Below are 13,466 nucleotides of genomic sequence, written 5' to 3' on the forward strand. Positions count from 1 at the left end.
TCGACCAGAAATAGAAGACGAAGTGATTAATGGTAATTTGAACTCTGCAAGCGTACAAGTTAAAGACCTTAATTAATTTGGAGCAATTTAAGGACTATGCATGTACGTACGTACGTAATTAAGTACTCGAAACACATGCAATGTAAGTATGTTGCACATGCAAATTATCTAAAACTAGCTTAAGCACATGCTTTTAAATGTGACTCTAATTAAACGTCTCTTTAAAACTCGTAAAATACTAATGAAGTACATATGTGATGGACTGATCACTGATGGCCTGGATCCTCAATGTTGCTTGTAATAAATGAAAGTTAATTTTTATATGATACTTGAAATGAAATATACTAATCAATGAAAGTTTGTTAATTAGTTTGGATGATAATATTCACATGGTCAAATTGCGGGATACGAACACTTGCAACTTCCATATGTTTAATAAAATTGTTAGTAAGATTATATTAAACTTGCAAAAGTTTAGATTCATTTTCGAACCCACTTGAGATTTGAGATTGAAGATTTTAGGAAAGTAATTAAACAAGGTAACAAAAGATATATATGGCTTGTTTGGTTGCCGATAAGGTAGGAAGGAGAGGAAAAACACCTATAGCTCACTGAATGTGCTTAAACTTATTACGTATGTCGGTTGTTTCGAATTTATATAGTCTCTCACAAGAGGATTGATGTGCTGAGAAGTTGTATGGTACGACTTCATGCAACGGTAAACTAGCTTTCATGTAATTAATGATAAGCTAATTTCTTACTTGGTGGTTTGTTATAATATATGAAGTCGATCTACCATTTTATGGAAGCTCCACCCTTAAATTGTACGCATGATCTCAAACAAAGGGTACGTTATAACTTATCGACCAATTAACCATTTCCACTTTGTGTACCAAAAGAGGTTAATGAGATTCCAACAATAAAAAATCGAGCGGTACCGGCCGGTGATGTAGTTAAAGATCACATCGATTTTGGTCCTGCATATGCAGCACAATCAGATTCCGTAGAAAAACAAACTAGCTTGAAAATGAGAGTTTTAAATGCTATATTACATAAAATTTCTTCGAACCCAATCTTTTCAACAAAGAATCGTATCCAATGCATGAAATGACCATTGTGATAGCAAAAGATTAATTAACGAATTAAGGGACGACAAAACACGAGTTGAGCTGGCTAATCGAAATTCAGGGATAATTAACCACAGATGGGACATGCATGGCCGTTAGTGCGTATGGTGTGTAATCGATTGACTCCAAATTTGTTGGTGGACTTAATTTTTAAATTCAAAGCAAGATCCAATGCAAACTTTTGCGTAACTTTTTAGGGTTCATTCAGATGTAAAAAAATGGAAGTGATCCATCATTAAAGGAACCAACAATAAAATCCATGCAGATCTTAAGCATAATTGGTGTCGGCAACCTTTCTTCTTCTCCAATGATATTAGCATCATCGATCGGTACTTGCTAGGACTAACTAAGATTTTCAGTAGGTTCATGCACCAATATTTTTTATCTTCTGTAGTTCACATTAACACGTAGACTCTAGATTAACCAATTTTAATTTGAATAAAGTTAGTGAAAAAATATTTCAAGAAAGTTAGAAATAGAATATAAGTTTTGAGGCATGGTATCATTTGATTTAGTGATATAAAATTTTCATTTCATAAGGAGACTATGAGTTTGACTCACGCAAGATTTTCAGCTATTCATATAATTAAAAAATAATAATAGATATAAGTTTCGAGATATATCTATCCAGATTTAATTTTATCAAATTTTTTTTATAATCATGTTCAGGGCCGGTCCTGAAAATTAAGAGGCCTATTGCGAAAATTTAAATGATACCTTATTAATCATGATCTCAATTAGAAGAATCAAGAAAAAATATTTGGTATAAATAGAAGAAAAAAATAATGGAGGCCTAAAAACATAAACAAGGAAGGAAAAATTGAAAGAAAAAAAAAAGTCAAGAAACATAACACAAGATCAAAGAAGAAAGTAGAGAGGCCTTAGGAATGAAAAGAAAAAAGGAAAAAAGTATTAAAAGAAGAGAGAAGATCAGAAAAAAGGCAAACAAAAAATTAACCAGGGCTAAGCACCCATGAGTTTTGAACCCAAGACCAACCAAGCCAATTACCTTAAGGTAGAGTTGCCAACTGAACTGAACAGCAGTTCAATAGCTTTAAACATTCTTGATGAATATATTTTATCAAAAGCCATTACCAAATTGAATTTTGAGGCCTTCGAAAACTGGAGGCCTTGTGCGGCTGCTCTACTTGAACACCCCCAGGGCTGCCCCTGATCATGTTATCATTGCCATGACGATGTAAGCAAGAATTTTTGTATTAAAAAATGATGAACAACAACTACATCCAAAATTACATTACATGTAAAATTTCAAATGTTTTGATGTTTCTTATAGTGTTCTTTCTTCCCTTTGCATTACTTGGACTATTCTCCTATCCTTGTTAACATTCCAACCATAATTTATTCGTTCCCTTCCTCTTTTTGCTACAAGGAAACTTCTATTCTTCCCCTCGGTGAATGAGCCACCCTATTATTTGTTTATGAATCACGATTAATGCTTCTCACTCAAACTAGGAAACCAAACCCTGAAATTTTCAAAGCAATTCACCAAATCCAAAGGGTAGTTGGAAGTGCTTTTAGAGCACCTGTTTGAAAGAATGCTAGGGTAGTTGGGTTGGTTAGCCAATACAGTTTATAACTTAAAAGAGAATAGCCAGAAGAGACAACAAAACAAAAGCAATGCTGAAAAGAAAGCCAAATCTAGCACAAAGATACAGCTCTCCCTTTATTAAGCAACAGCTCCTTTGATCACGGGCCTGCATTGCTTCTTCTGACTCCTGGAGCACTGCTCTGTGACTCTGTGTTCTCTTTATTCCTTCCTCCTCTGTGGAAATTAAATTCAAAATTGAATTATGTAATAACAAGGGACAGGACAGCATTCAAAATCACACCCAGTTGAATCTTCTTACTTTTCACCACTCTTTATTTTGAATTCTCTCTGCTTCTGGACCCAAGAGGTCAACCTAGAGGACTGCCATTGGGGCAAGATCTTCCCTTTCTTTGTCTAGGCTTCTAGCTAGGTATTTGTTTAATTGGCGGTCCACATGTTGGGTTAAAATTTGATACTTTGCTTGAAGTCATTGCAGGATATGATGATTAACACACCACACGAGCAAGATTATGATGGAGATGATGATATTCAGACCCAAAAACAAAAGATGGAGATGATGAGTTGGGAAACACTCAGCCTCACGGGGTTCCCATTTTCTAATGATCGCTACGTACCATTGGGTCACTCTTTAGCTTACTTTTTCACTTTTTAAAGGATTTTATCAAACATCTTGCATGGGTAAGATTAGAGCATTTTTAACCGACTCTCTATTTTGGCTTCTTAGCTATTTTGGAAAGCATGTTTAGTTTTTTATTTATTTTAGCAGCTGCACCAGACTCCTAGGTGGCTCTCTATTATAACTTTTAGGCTTTTAGCTATCTCGCTCCTAAATATAGAGAGCGGGATGAGGCTCTCTATAATTTAAAATATTCATTTTAAATTATTTTATGTAATTTATAAATACATTTAAACTATTTAATCTTCATTGAAAAAATAATATAAATTCAAAACTAGCTAAAATAGAGAGCATTGATGCAGACGTAATTCTAAAGTAGCTGACTAAAATAACTTTTTAGCTAAAATTTGACTCAAAAATAGCTAGCATTGCTAAAGAGTATCTTTGCAGACTCTCTATTATAGCTCCTTAGCTATTTTAGAGAGCATGTTTAGCTTTTTAATTATCTATTTTAGCAGCTGCGCCAGACTCCTAAAGTGGCTCTCCACTATAACTTTTAGTTATCTCGCTCTTAAGTATAGAGAGCGAGATGAAGCTCTCTATAATTTAAAACATTCTTTTTGAGTTATTTTATATAAATTATATATACATTTAAACTATTTAATCTTTATTTAAAAAGTAATATAAATTCAAAATTATATAAAATAGATAGCACCGATATAGAAGTGTTTCTAAAGTAGCTAGTTAAAATAATTTTTTAGCTACTTTAGCTAAAATTTGACTAAAAAATAGCTAATATTACTAAAGATGCTCTTAATCAATCAAATTACTCTTAAAAAGATCCGCCGGCGTGTCAAGTAAATTTGGAAGTTATAATTAATCTTGGTCGAATCACTAATGTGATAGGGTAAAAAAGAGTTGATAGGGTAGCTAGTCAACAGGAAATGCCATATTTTCTATTTACGTATTTGACTTGTGGTTGCAGTGTTTTCAGAGTATCAATTCCTGAACATGGACAGAGAGTTCACATGATCGCATAAGAACAGAGGTTGGCAGTGAATCCTTTTGAAACAGCGAAAGCTTTGACAGAACACAAAAGGTAGGAGAATCTGGGACGGCGTCATTATTTGGATTACGGTCAGAAATGTTCCGGGACGATGGACGGTGCAGATCAACTGTTCTAAAAGAGCTAGGGTTTATAAAATACAAAGTTGAAAAGCAGGTTGAGGGAAGGGAGTGGTGGAGTTTGGACCGTCCTAACTGCAAGTTGGTTATTGGCCGTTAAACCTTCAACTTTCAAATAAAGTATATCTCTTATTTTATCATGAAGGAAAGGAATGTGATCGATTTGGGATAATCAGATTCGATTTCTAAGGCATTGTCTGTTTGTTACAGTGGTTTCTTTCATCTGGGTTTTCATGGTCTGGAAAAAATCTCTCAGAAAAACAAAAAGGAAATCTTGGAGAGAAAGAAGCCAAATGGGATTTGAATAAGGGAGGATGAAGCCAAACAAATGCATGTGCAGCTGCAAAGGACCGCCGTTGAGGACTCCATAAGTCACTTTCAGCAGACAATAGGGAACATATCTTGAAAAGTAGGTGACCTAGTTAAATAACTTCAACCGTCTCAACGATGGTATTTTTACCACATTTTACAAAGACAGCACATGAGCCTTGCTTGTTCCACTCCCTTATTCTGGTTTTCCCCTTAAGATTATCAGTTATTTGTGAGGTTCACACAAGGTGTAGTTAAGAAACCAAACAAAAAAGGAAGATGCTAGGGACGGTCGCTCTCTTGCGCTGAGGGGGCGACTCTCAACCGTAGATGCATAATGCATATAATCGAAGTTTGACATGTTAGTGAAGACAATTGTCTCAATTTTTCATATTTCTTATATAATAATTCATCGAATCCATATATTTTGTTATTTTTTCTTAAAAATATAAGAATAAAGGGATTCAATTTTGCTCACCACTATCCTTTTAGCCTACTAAAAACAGAATATTTCATTTAATATGATTTTTTGGCCTACCAATAAAAAACAGTGCTGACATCGTAGGTCAAATTCCCTAAGTCAAATCAAATATCATCACAACCAATTACTATAATTTGAAAATGACAAAAATCAAATCAAATATCTTAAATTAGTTAATTAATGTAATAATGTTTGCATTTGCGTTAATAAAACTAGTCGATTTAGTTAAATGGAAATAAGATATCATAAAAATTAATGATTACACATTTACACCTTTATTTTAAAAATTCTAAACATATCAAATATTGGGCTCATATTGAAAATCTCAACAAGATAATTACAATGATGTAGTTCTAATATTTAGTAACATTATAAATAACCCATGTATATAAGAAAAATAATTTGTCTTAAATGTAAAATTCATGTTCTTAAATAAATTTATAAAAAATTCAGTAGGCCCCACCATTTGGCTTACCAAAATTAAGCCCAAATTTGGCGTACAAAATTTGTATACAAATTTTTCTTGGTCCTTGGGAAATAGAGGAAGTTTTAGGCCATAAATGAGATTATGGCCTACCATGAGAGATGGCTAAGTGGTGATACCACCACTCAATAATAAGCTGCTATGTGTGGTAACTCATAATTATGACTAACTATAGTTAACTTAATTATTAGAAAAGAGAAAAAAAATTTAATAATAATAAAACTCTTATATTTTATTATTTCATTATTCATTAAATAAATAAACCTGCATCCTTCCGTCTTCTAATTTTACTGACTTATCATCATTGTTTTTTTAGGGAAAATCGTCCAAACAGTGTCTGTACTTTTCCAGACTATTAATTTTCATACCTATACTTTAAAAAACCTCAAAATGGTACCTGAAGTTTTGGCCCCGACCCAATTTTGGTACCTAGCAACAGTAAAATCGTTAACAGAGCTAACTTTTGAAGGGTATTTTTGTCCTTTCACTATTCATCTTCTTCCTGGTTCGTGTTCTTCCTCTCCGACCTCAAATCCTCCTCATCTTTCTACCACCACAACCCGAATCGAAACCCCTCTTCTTTTTCTTACTAAGCTCCTTACTGAACTCCTCCTTCCGTGAAAATACAATGACTCTCTCTCTCTCTCTCTCTCTCTCTCTCTCTCTCTCTCTCTCTCTCTCTCTCTCTCTCTCTCTCTCTCATCTTTTCTTTGTTCTCTGTTCTCTCTGCCATCTCTCTCGTCTTCATTCAACGTTCATCAACAACTCCTCCCAATTGGAAACAACAATTGGAAACAACGAAAATCAATTTGGCTCTATATCTTTATGATATGACACAAGACAACGATAAATTGGAAACAAAAATCAAACAATTTTAAACCCAATTTCCTTCTCTTTTGCTCTATTCCTAGAAAATCTGCACAATTTCCTGCATTTTGGGTTTATGCAAGAAGATTATAGTAAAGGCTAAAGCTACCCAATTTCTTTACCACTACTACTGCACAAAAAGAGATAAGATCAGATTGGTAAAGGACTGTAATGGAGTGGATTATGAGTGAGATTAAGAAAGAGAGGCCTAATATCGAATGGGTTTCTTCTCCGAGCACCAACAGTGAGCCTAAGAAGCTCAGGAAGAAATTGGAATGTACTCTACGAGGAGTCGAGGTGGACTTTCTCAGCTACGTCATTTGCATCGAAGTCGGAGCGGACCTCGAGGTGGAAGAGGCGGGAGAGGAAGAAAAAGCGGCTGAGATGATTGAGGAGCTTGCGGATTTGGTTGGTGCAGACGGAGATCAACCGCTTGTTGCCGCCATGCTGGCCGTCGTCTTACTCAAAGATGATGCCGGGGACGCGGCCGGCCTTCTGCTCTTTCGCGGAGATGCTTTTGCCGAAGACTAAGCGCGGGACGACAAGGATGGTCTGGTCGTATTTTGGGTCGGGTCTGGGGAAGGACTCCGGGTTGGAATCGTCGTCGACGAGAGCGGCTATGGCAGATTGGGTGTAGTGGCGGAGCTGGAGGGGTGCGGAGAGGGCGGAGGCGCAACGCCACTGGAGGAGGAACATTTTGGATTTGGGGTCGGCGAGTAGGACACTGGGAGTGGGAGATAAATGTCAAATGGGGTTTAAGAGGGTAAAACCCTTTTTTCTATATGAAAAATGAAAATTGCGGATGTTAATAACGTAGTATAGGAAGAAAGATGAGGAGGATTTGAGGTCGGAGAGGAAGAACACGAACCAGGAAGAAGATGAATAGTGAAAGGACAAAAATACCCTTCAAAAGTTAACTCTGTTAACGATTTTACTGTTGTTAGGTACGGAAATTGGGTCGGGGCCAAAACTTCAGGTACCATTTTGAGGTTTTTTAAAGTATAGGTATGAAAATTAATAGTCTGGAAAAGTTCAGACACTGTTTGGACGATTTTCCCTTTTTTTTATATTAATTTTTTGTTTTTGTCCCTGGTTCACTCTCACAACAGCCATATCATGGGTTCTTGAGTACAGTAACAACATCCATTACAAGGGGCACTCCCCCGATTGATTAAAAGTCAAGCCACACCAATTGAAATTTGAAACTATCATATCAACTGAAGCTGGCATCACAACACTTCTTTCTGTAACTCATCAACTCACCTTTCTTTCTCAAAGAATCATCCTCCCCTTTTCCGAACTCAGGCACCTCAGCACTCTCTTCACTACCCACGACACTCTCTTGTTTTTGTTTCGATTGCTGCCCAGTTTCTGTTTCACCAATACTCAAACACCCCACTTGTTCATTCAAAGTGTTTGATATTGGTTAGGCATGCAAATTTTTACATCTTGTCTAGACAAGAAATATAAATCTCGAACTTCAACACAAACTATACATATAGATCTTATCGTACGTTTCACGTACATTTAGGGTTGAAATCCGAAATGGTCAAGATCCAAGAATAAACAAGCTGGGAAAAAAGGGTTCTCCCAAGACTGCAATTCCACCCAGTTTAATCCCATCTCAGTTGTTATTAAATTCTGTCAAATTGTAAATATTTCTTTGTTAGAACAATGCCGTACAAAGAAGAAGGTATAGAGTATAGTTTAAAAACCAGAAGATTCTTTCAAGTCAATGAACATTGCTAGTACTGCTACTGCAAAAACCAGCGAGTACCAACTAGCATGCCTATTTTTCTACTGATTTTTTGGCCGTTAATTAAGATGATTTGAGAACACTAATGCCGAGAATCGCGGTTGTTATTTGTATGGTGCCAATGAAAAATTAGCATCTAGGCCTTCGTTTTCCATGCAAATCTTATCCCTAAAAAATAATCGAGATTTTCCCACTCAAAAATGTCATTAGCAACCACCATAGGCTTTGTCACCTTGCGTTTGTTGTATGAGTACATCTACACGTATCAGCGTTTGGTTCTCCCTTGGTTTCTTTCTTTCTTTAAGTCCCACAAAATTGTAGATGGTGATGAGAAAAAGATAAAGAATTGGGATTGTTGAGAGGATTGTTATAAAAAGATTGAAGCTTCGCTCAATTATAAACTGCTAAAAATGTCATCGCCCCATGTGCTGTGGACCTTTAGGGTTTCTTCTTTTCTCACTTGTTCTGATTTGATAGGGCTCATGTGCGGCAAACGGAACCTGCTGTACGTCTTGGTTTACCATTTATTGAAGATGAAGAAGCTCTAGGAAATATGAAATTCTTTACATTTATGAGTCAAAAATGGCATTCAATTCGTTTACCAGAAAAGATTTGGGCATTGAATTTTCAATTCCTGCTATCCCTAGTCGTATCAAACGGCTGTGATTAAAGATGTACAACCCAACAGTGAAATGTGTGCCCTTGGCATGGCAGAGAAAAACAGAGAAACAGAACAGAGACGACAAATGCAGAACTTGTACCAATTCATTAGTAAACGTTCAGAGCTTTATGATTTTTGGGTGAAGTTAGAAAAACCTAGTTCACCAAAAATCATTATTTCCTTTGAAAATGGTTGTTGTAGTGAGAAAATTGTATCTGATATATTTGGTTAAATCTTGACTGGAAAAAATGAAAAAGCAAAAGCAGGAGGAGGAAGCAAACAAAAGAGATAAAAGGGTATTTGCGGCAAATGGGAGATGCTTGCATGTGGGTGATGAACCATCAAACATCAGAGCCCAAAACCACCGTGACTCAGCAGGACTAGGGGATTTTCCCACTCTGAAAAACCCACAAAACCACGCGCTTTCTCCCTTCAAAACCGCCCTTCCACGCTCACAAAGGACTTGTCTTTACTATTGTATAACCGGTTTCAGTTTATGGTCCCAACTGTTTTTTATAGAAAAAAGAAAAAAGAAAATGTAGTCAGTGGGCATGGTTTCTAAACAGTCCTATAAGCCCCCTCCCAAATTTCTATATAACCCCCAGCTCCCTCCCACATTCCTCACACCACTGCCTCACATTTTCTCTGCCCTTTATTCTCTTTGGAGTCTCATCATCCATCCTATAATGTAATAATCATGTCCCTCTCTCACATTCCCTTTTTTAGTGTTCTTCACTCACATTGGAAAAATGTTGCATCTTTAGCTAGAAATGCTGAATCTTTTCACTTCTTTCTGTGCAGGAAAATGGCTTCTGCTGTGTTTTTCTTGGTGGGTCTTCTTGCAATGGTGACATGTGCGCATGCTTATGGTGGTGGTGGTTGGGTTAACGCTCGTGCCACTTTCTATGGAGGTGGTGATGCTTCTGGAACAATGGGTAAGTAGTAGAAGTAAAAAAAAGAAGTCCTTTTTCTTGGTCACTCTATGTTGCATACCATGTGTTTGATGAGTGTAACAATGGAATAACATTTGTTTGTGTGATATTTTCTTGCAGGTGGTGCTTGTGGCTATGGAAACCTCTACAGCCAGGGGTATGGTACAAACACTGCTGCTCTGAGCACTGCTCTGTTCAACAATGGGCTGGGATGTGGGTCTTGCTATGAAATTAGGTGTGTGAATGACCCAAAATGGTGCCTTCCTGGCTCCATTGTGGTCACAGCCACTAATTTCTGCCCTCCAAACAATGCCCTACCTAACAATGCTGGGGGTTGGTGCAACCCTCCTCAGCATCACTTTGACCTCTCTCAACCTGTATTCCAGCACATTGCTCAATACAAAGCTGGAGTTGTCCCTGTTTCTTACAGAAGGTAAATCTCAAAACATATTCGAGTTAAAGTCACAAACTTTATGGAATATTTGGTTAAAATTTTCTGTTCTTGATGGAACATTAGGTGTAAAGATATGTGGGTTTTTCTTTCTTATAGGGTACCCTGCAGCAGAAGGGGAGGCATCAGATTCACCATCAATGGCCACTCCTACTTCAACCTGGTTTTGATCACAAACGTTGGTGGTGCTGGTGATGTGCACTCTGTTTCAGTCAAAGGGTCCAGAACCGGTTGGCAACCAATGTCCAGAAACTGGGGGCAAAACTGGCAAAGCAACTCATATCTGAATGGGCAAGCCCTATCCTTCAAGGTCACAACCAGTGATGGCCGCACTGTGGTGTCCTACAATGCTGCCCCAGCTCGTTGGTCCTTTGGCCAGACCTTCAGTGGTGCCCAGTTCCGCTAAGGGACTCTCACCCTTCGCCTCCTACTTGGGACCTTCTGCTGTCTCTATATTTAGCGGTTTCCTAGGATTTTATATATATTTTCTACATATAATACCAAGTATTAAGGTTAGTGTGACTCTTAGTATGCTAGGATATTAGTTAGTATACTATAACTATGGGGTCAGTTGAGTCATTGGCCTCTAGGGTCGAAATTCAAAATGGGGAGGAGCTTATTTTAAAAGGGCTCTCCATGATTTTAATTTTATATCATTGAAAGGGTAGGGTACCCTACTATCCTTGGGACCCTAAACTCCTTGCTGGGTCTTTTGCTTTTTACTTCTGTTGTAAACCAGAGGTTGGGCAGAGGTGGTCTGTTGACCACCCGCCATTAGTAATAGTAGTCTTCTTTTTCTGTTCCCGGAATATTCCGATTTCCGACGCGTTTTGTGGTTGTTCTGTAAGGCCATGGTAATCAGCTCATGCTTTGATTACATGTCGTCCTCTATGTTTGAACTTTGTTATTCGAGACTAAATGTATATTTCCCATTTTCTACTAGTAATGAATCAAGTGCTAATTATATTATCTGTTGCTTCTTATCTCAAATGTTTTTTTTTTTTGGCAAGCTATTCAAATGTTTAGTCTATGCATTTCAGCTTATCTTAATGACACATTGGAAAAGGAACATAATTTGAGGTTTGATGATCAAAAGTAAAACTTGCGGCAGGAGAAGACAATCAAATACATCAGGATCAGGCTATCTTACTTTGAAGCATTATAGAAATTTCAACATATTCAAGTTTGATATTCTAAAGTGTTTCACCAATCTCTACTAAACACGTAAATAATCTACTAGTTTGGAATGAAAGAATGTTGGATAATCAAATCAAATGTCAATTATAGAAATATAACTGTAAGCTACCTTGTACCTAATAGCGTTCTATACCAAATAGATTATATATATTTGTTAAAACATGAGTGAAACTCTTCATTTTCATCCCCTACTCGATAAAATTGGGTATTTTACAAAATGGTGACGGGCAAGCAAATTTCGATCAAGTTAGCTACTGTAAAATCATGTTTCAAAAGGGAATAATAATACTTCCGTAAACTGATTTTTGATGAGATGGACGTGGATACTGAATACAACGTTATATATATGAGTTGGATTCATGATTGATTCTGTGGAGACATTTCATTTCGAGTTTTCAATGTCTCTTCGATTGTCCCTTAGCTTCATGTCCCTTTCAAGCTCGATTGCCTCGAGATTTCATCCCAATTAAACAACAATAATAACCAAAGAATCCAAAACAGGAAACTTCATACGTTCTTCATACATTCTAGGGAGAATTTCACCAATAGTCACTCAACTATGACTCATTCGACACTTTAGTCACTCAATTTTCAAATATATTACTTTAGTCACTCAACTATTACTCTGTCAATCACTTTAGTCAGTCAACGGGCATTTTGTCTCACTTTAATCACTTCCTCAAATCATTTCAATTTAGATTTCTCAATTTTTCACAATTGGTTGGACGAAAATATCATTGACAATTTGACATTGTGGCAACTAATTTTTTTTTAATGAAAAAATTAACGAAGCAACTAAAATGAATAACAGAGTTAAAGTTGAGTAGCCAAAGTGTCGAATATGTAAAAATTAAGTGACCATTTGTGATATTCTCCTTACATCTTATCTTCTTCTTCTTTTTTTTTTTTTTTGTGATGAATCACCTGACTAGTGACTAGAGGAATGCTAGCAACCTCTCCCCCTCCAACTTTTCCCTTTCTACCTTTCTCATTCATTACTCGCCACGTGTATTCCAATATCCATAAAAGTCAGATAATTATTATACTCAAAAGACAAATTTTCAATTTTCTTCTATACCCCTATTTATTTTCATCTGCATTAAAACTCTTTACTTATTCACTTTTATCAATTTCTTCTTATCCTTTTTTTTTTTTTTTTTCCATATTTGTTCTTTTTGTATACTTTTACTCAATTATATTCTCAAAGAAAGCAAAGTCTGCTCTTTCCTTTCTATTTCCCCCCATATGTCCAAGGACTGATTTTTAAAACAGTGAAAACCCCAAACTTGTATTCTAAATCAAATCTCCAAATTTAAATTTCATTTATGAATCTGCTAAATCAGATGAAAGACATGCAAATTATTAACTAGCTCTTCGATAATAATCTTGATTTAGTTAATTAGAAATGATATGTATGTATTTTTTTTGGTGCTATTTGATTCCAAAGTTAATGGGTTATGTCATTTTTCTCATAAATTTTGGGTCTTTAGGTGAAGTTTTGATTTTTGGATTGGGGATAGAAGATGAGGGCATTCATATCCAGATTTTGTTTCATATTGTTCCTTCCAAAAGAGTATAAGATTGTGGTAGTTGGGTTGGACAATGCTGGGAAGACAACTACCCTTTACAAATTACACTAAGGAGAAGTTGTCACTACGAACCCAATTGGGCAACTGAAGGCAGCAATGTCGAAGTGCTCATCTTCAAGAACATTCTCAATTATAGTTGAATCAGATTTTATATAGAAAGAAACTGAAGAAATTAATAAATGTGAAATAAGTAAAGAGTTTTAATGTATATGAAACTAAATAAGGGTATAGAGGTAAATTG

The 13,466-nt window shown here is 36.2% G+C and overlaps 1 protein-coding gene across 1 annotated transcript; it reads left to right on the forward strand.

The window, feature by feature from the left end:
• The first annotated feature begins 9,586 nt into the window (after positions 1-9,586).
• On the forward strand, positions 9,587-11,408 carry LOC112198433 (expansin-A1). The gene is made up of 4 exons (XM_024339558.2): positions 9,587-9,744; positions 9,858-9,991; positions 10,109-10,421; positions 10,539-11,408. The coding sequence occupies exons 1-4, from the start codon at positions 9,608-9,610 to the stop codon at positions 10,843-10,845; spliced, it is 891 nt and encodes a 296-aa protein (XP_024195326.1). The 5' UTR covers positions 9,587-9,607; the 3' UTR covers positions 10,846-11,408.
• Positions 11,409-13,466: the final 2,058 nt, after the last annotated feature.

The sequence above is a fragment of the Rosa chinensis genome, chromosome 4 (genome assembly GCF_002994745.2).
Source record: "Rosa chinensis cultivar Old Blush chromosome 4, RchiOBHm-V2, whole genome shotgun sequence".
Taxonomy (NCBI): Eukaryota; Viridiplantae; Streptophyta; class Magnoliopsida; order Rosales; family Rosaceae; genus Rosa; species Rosa chinensis.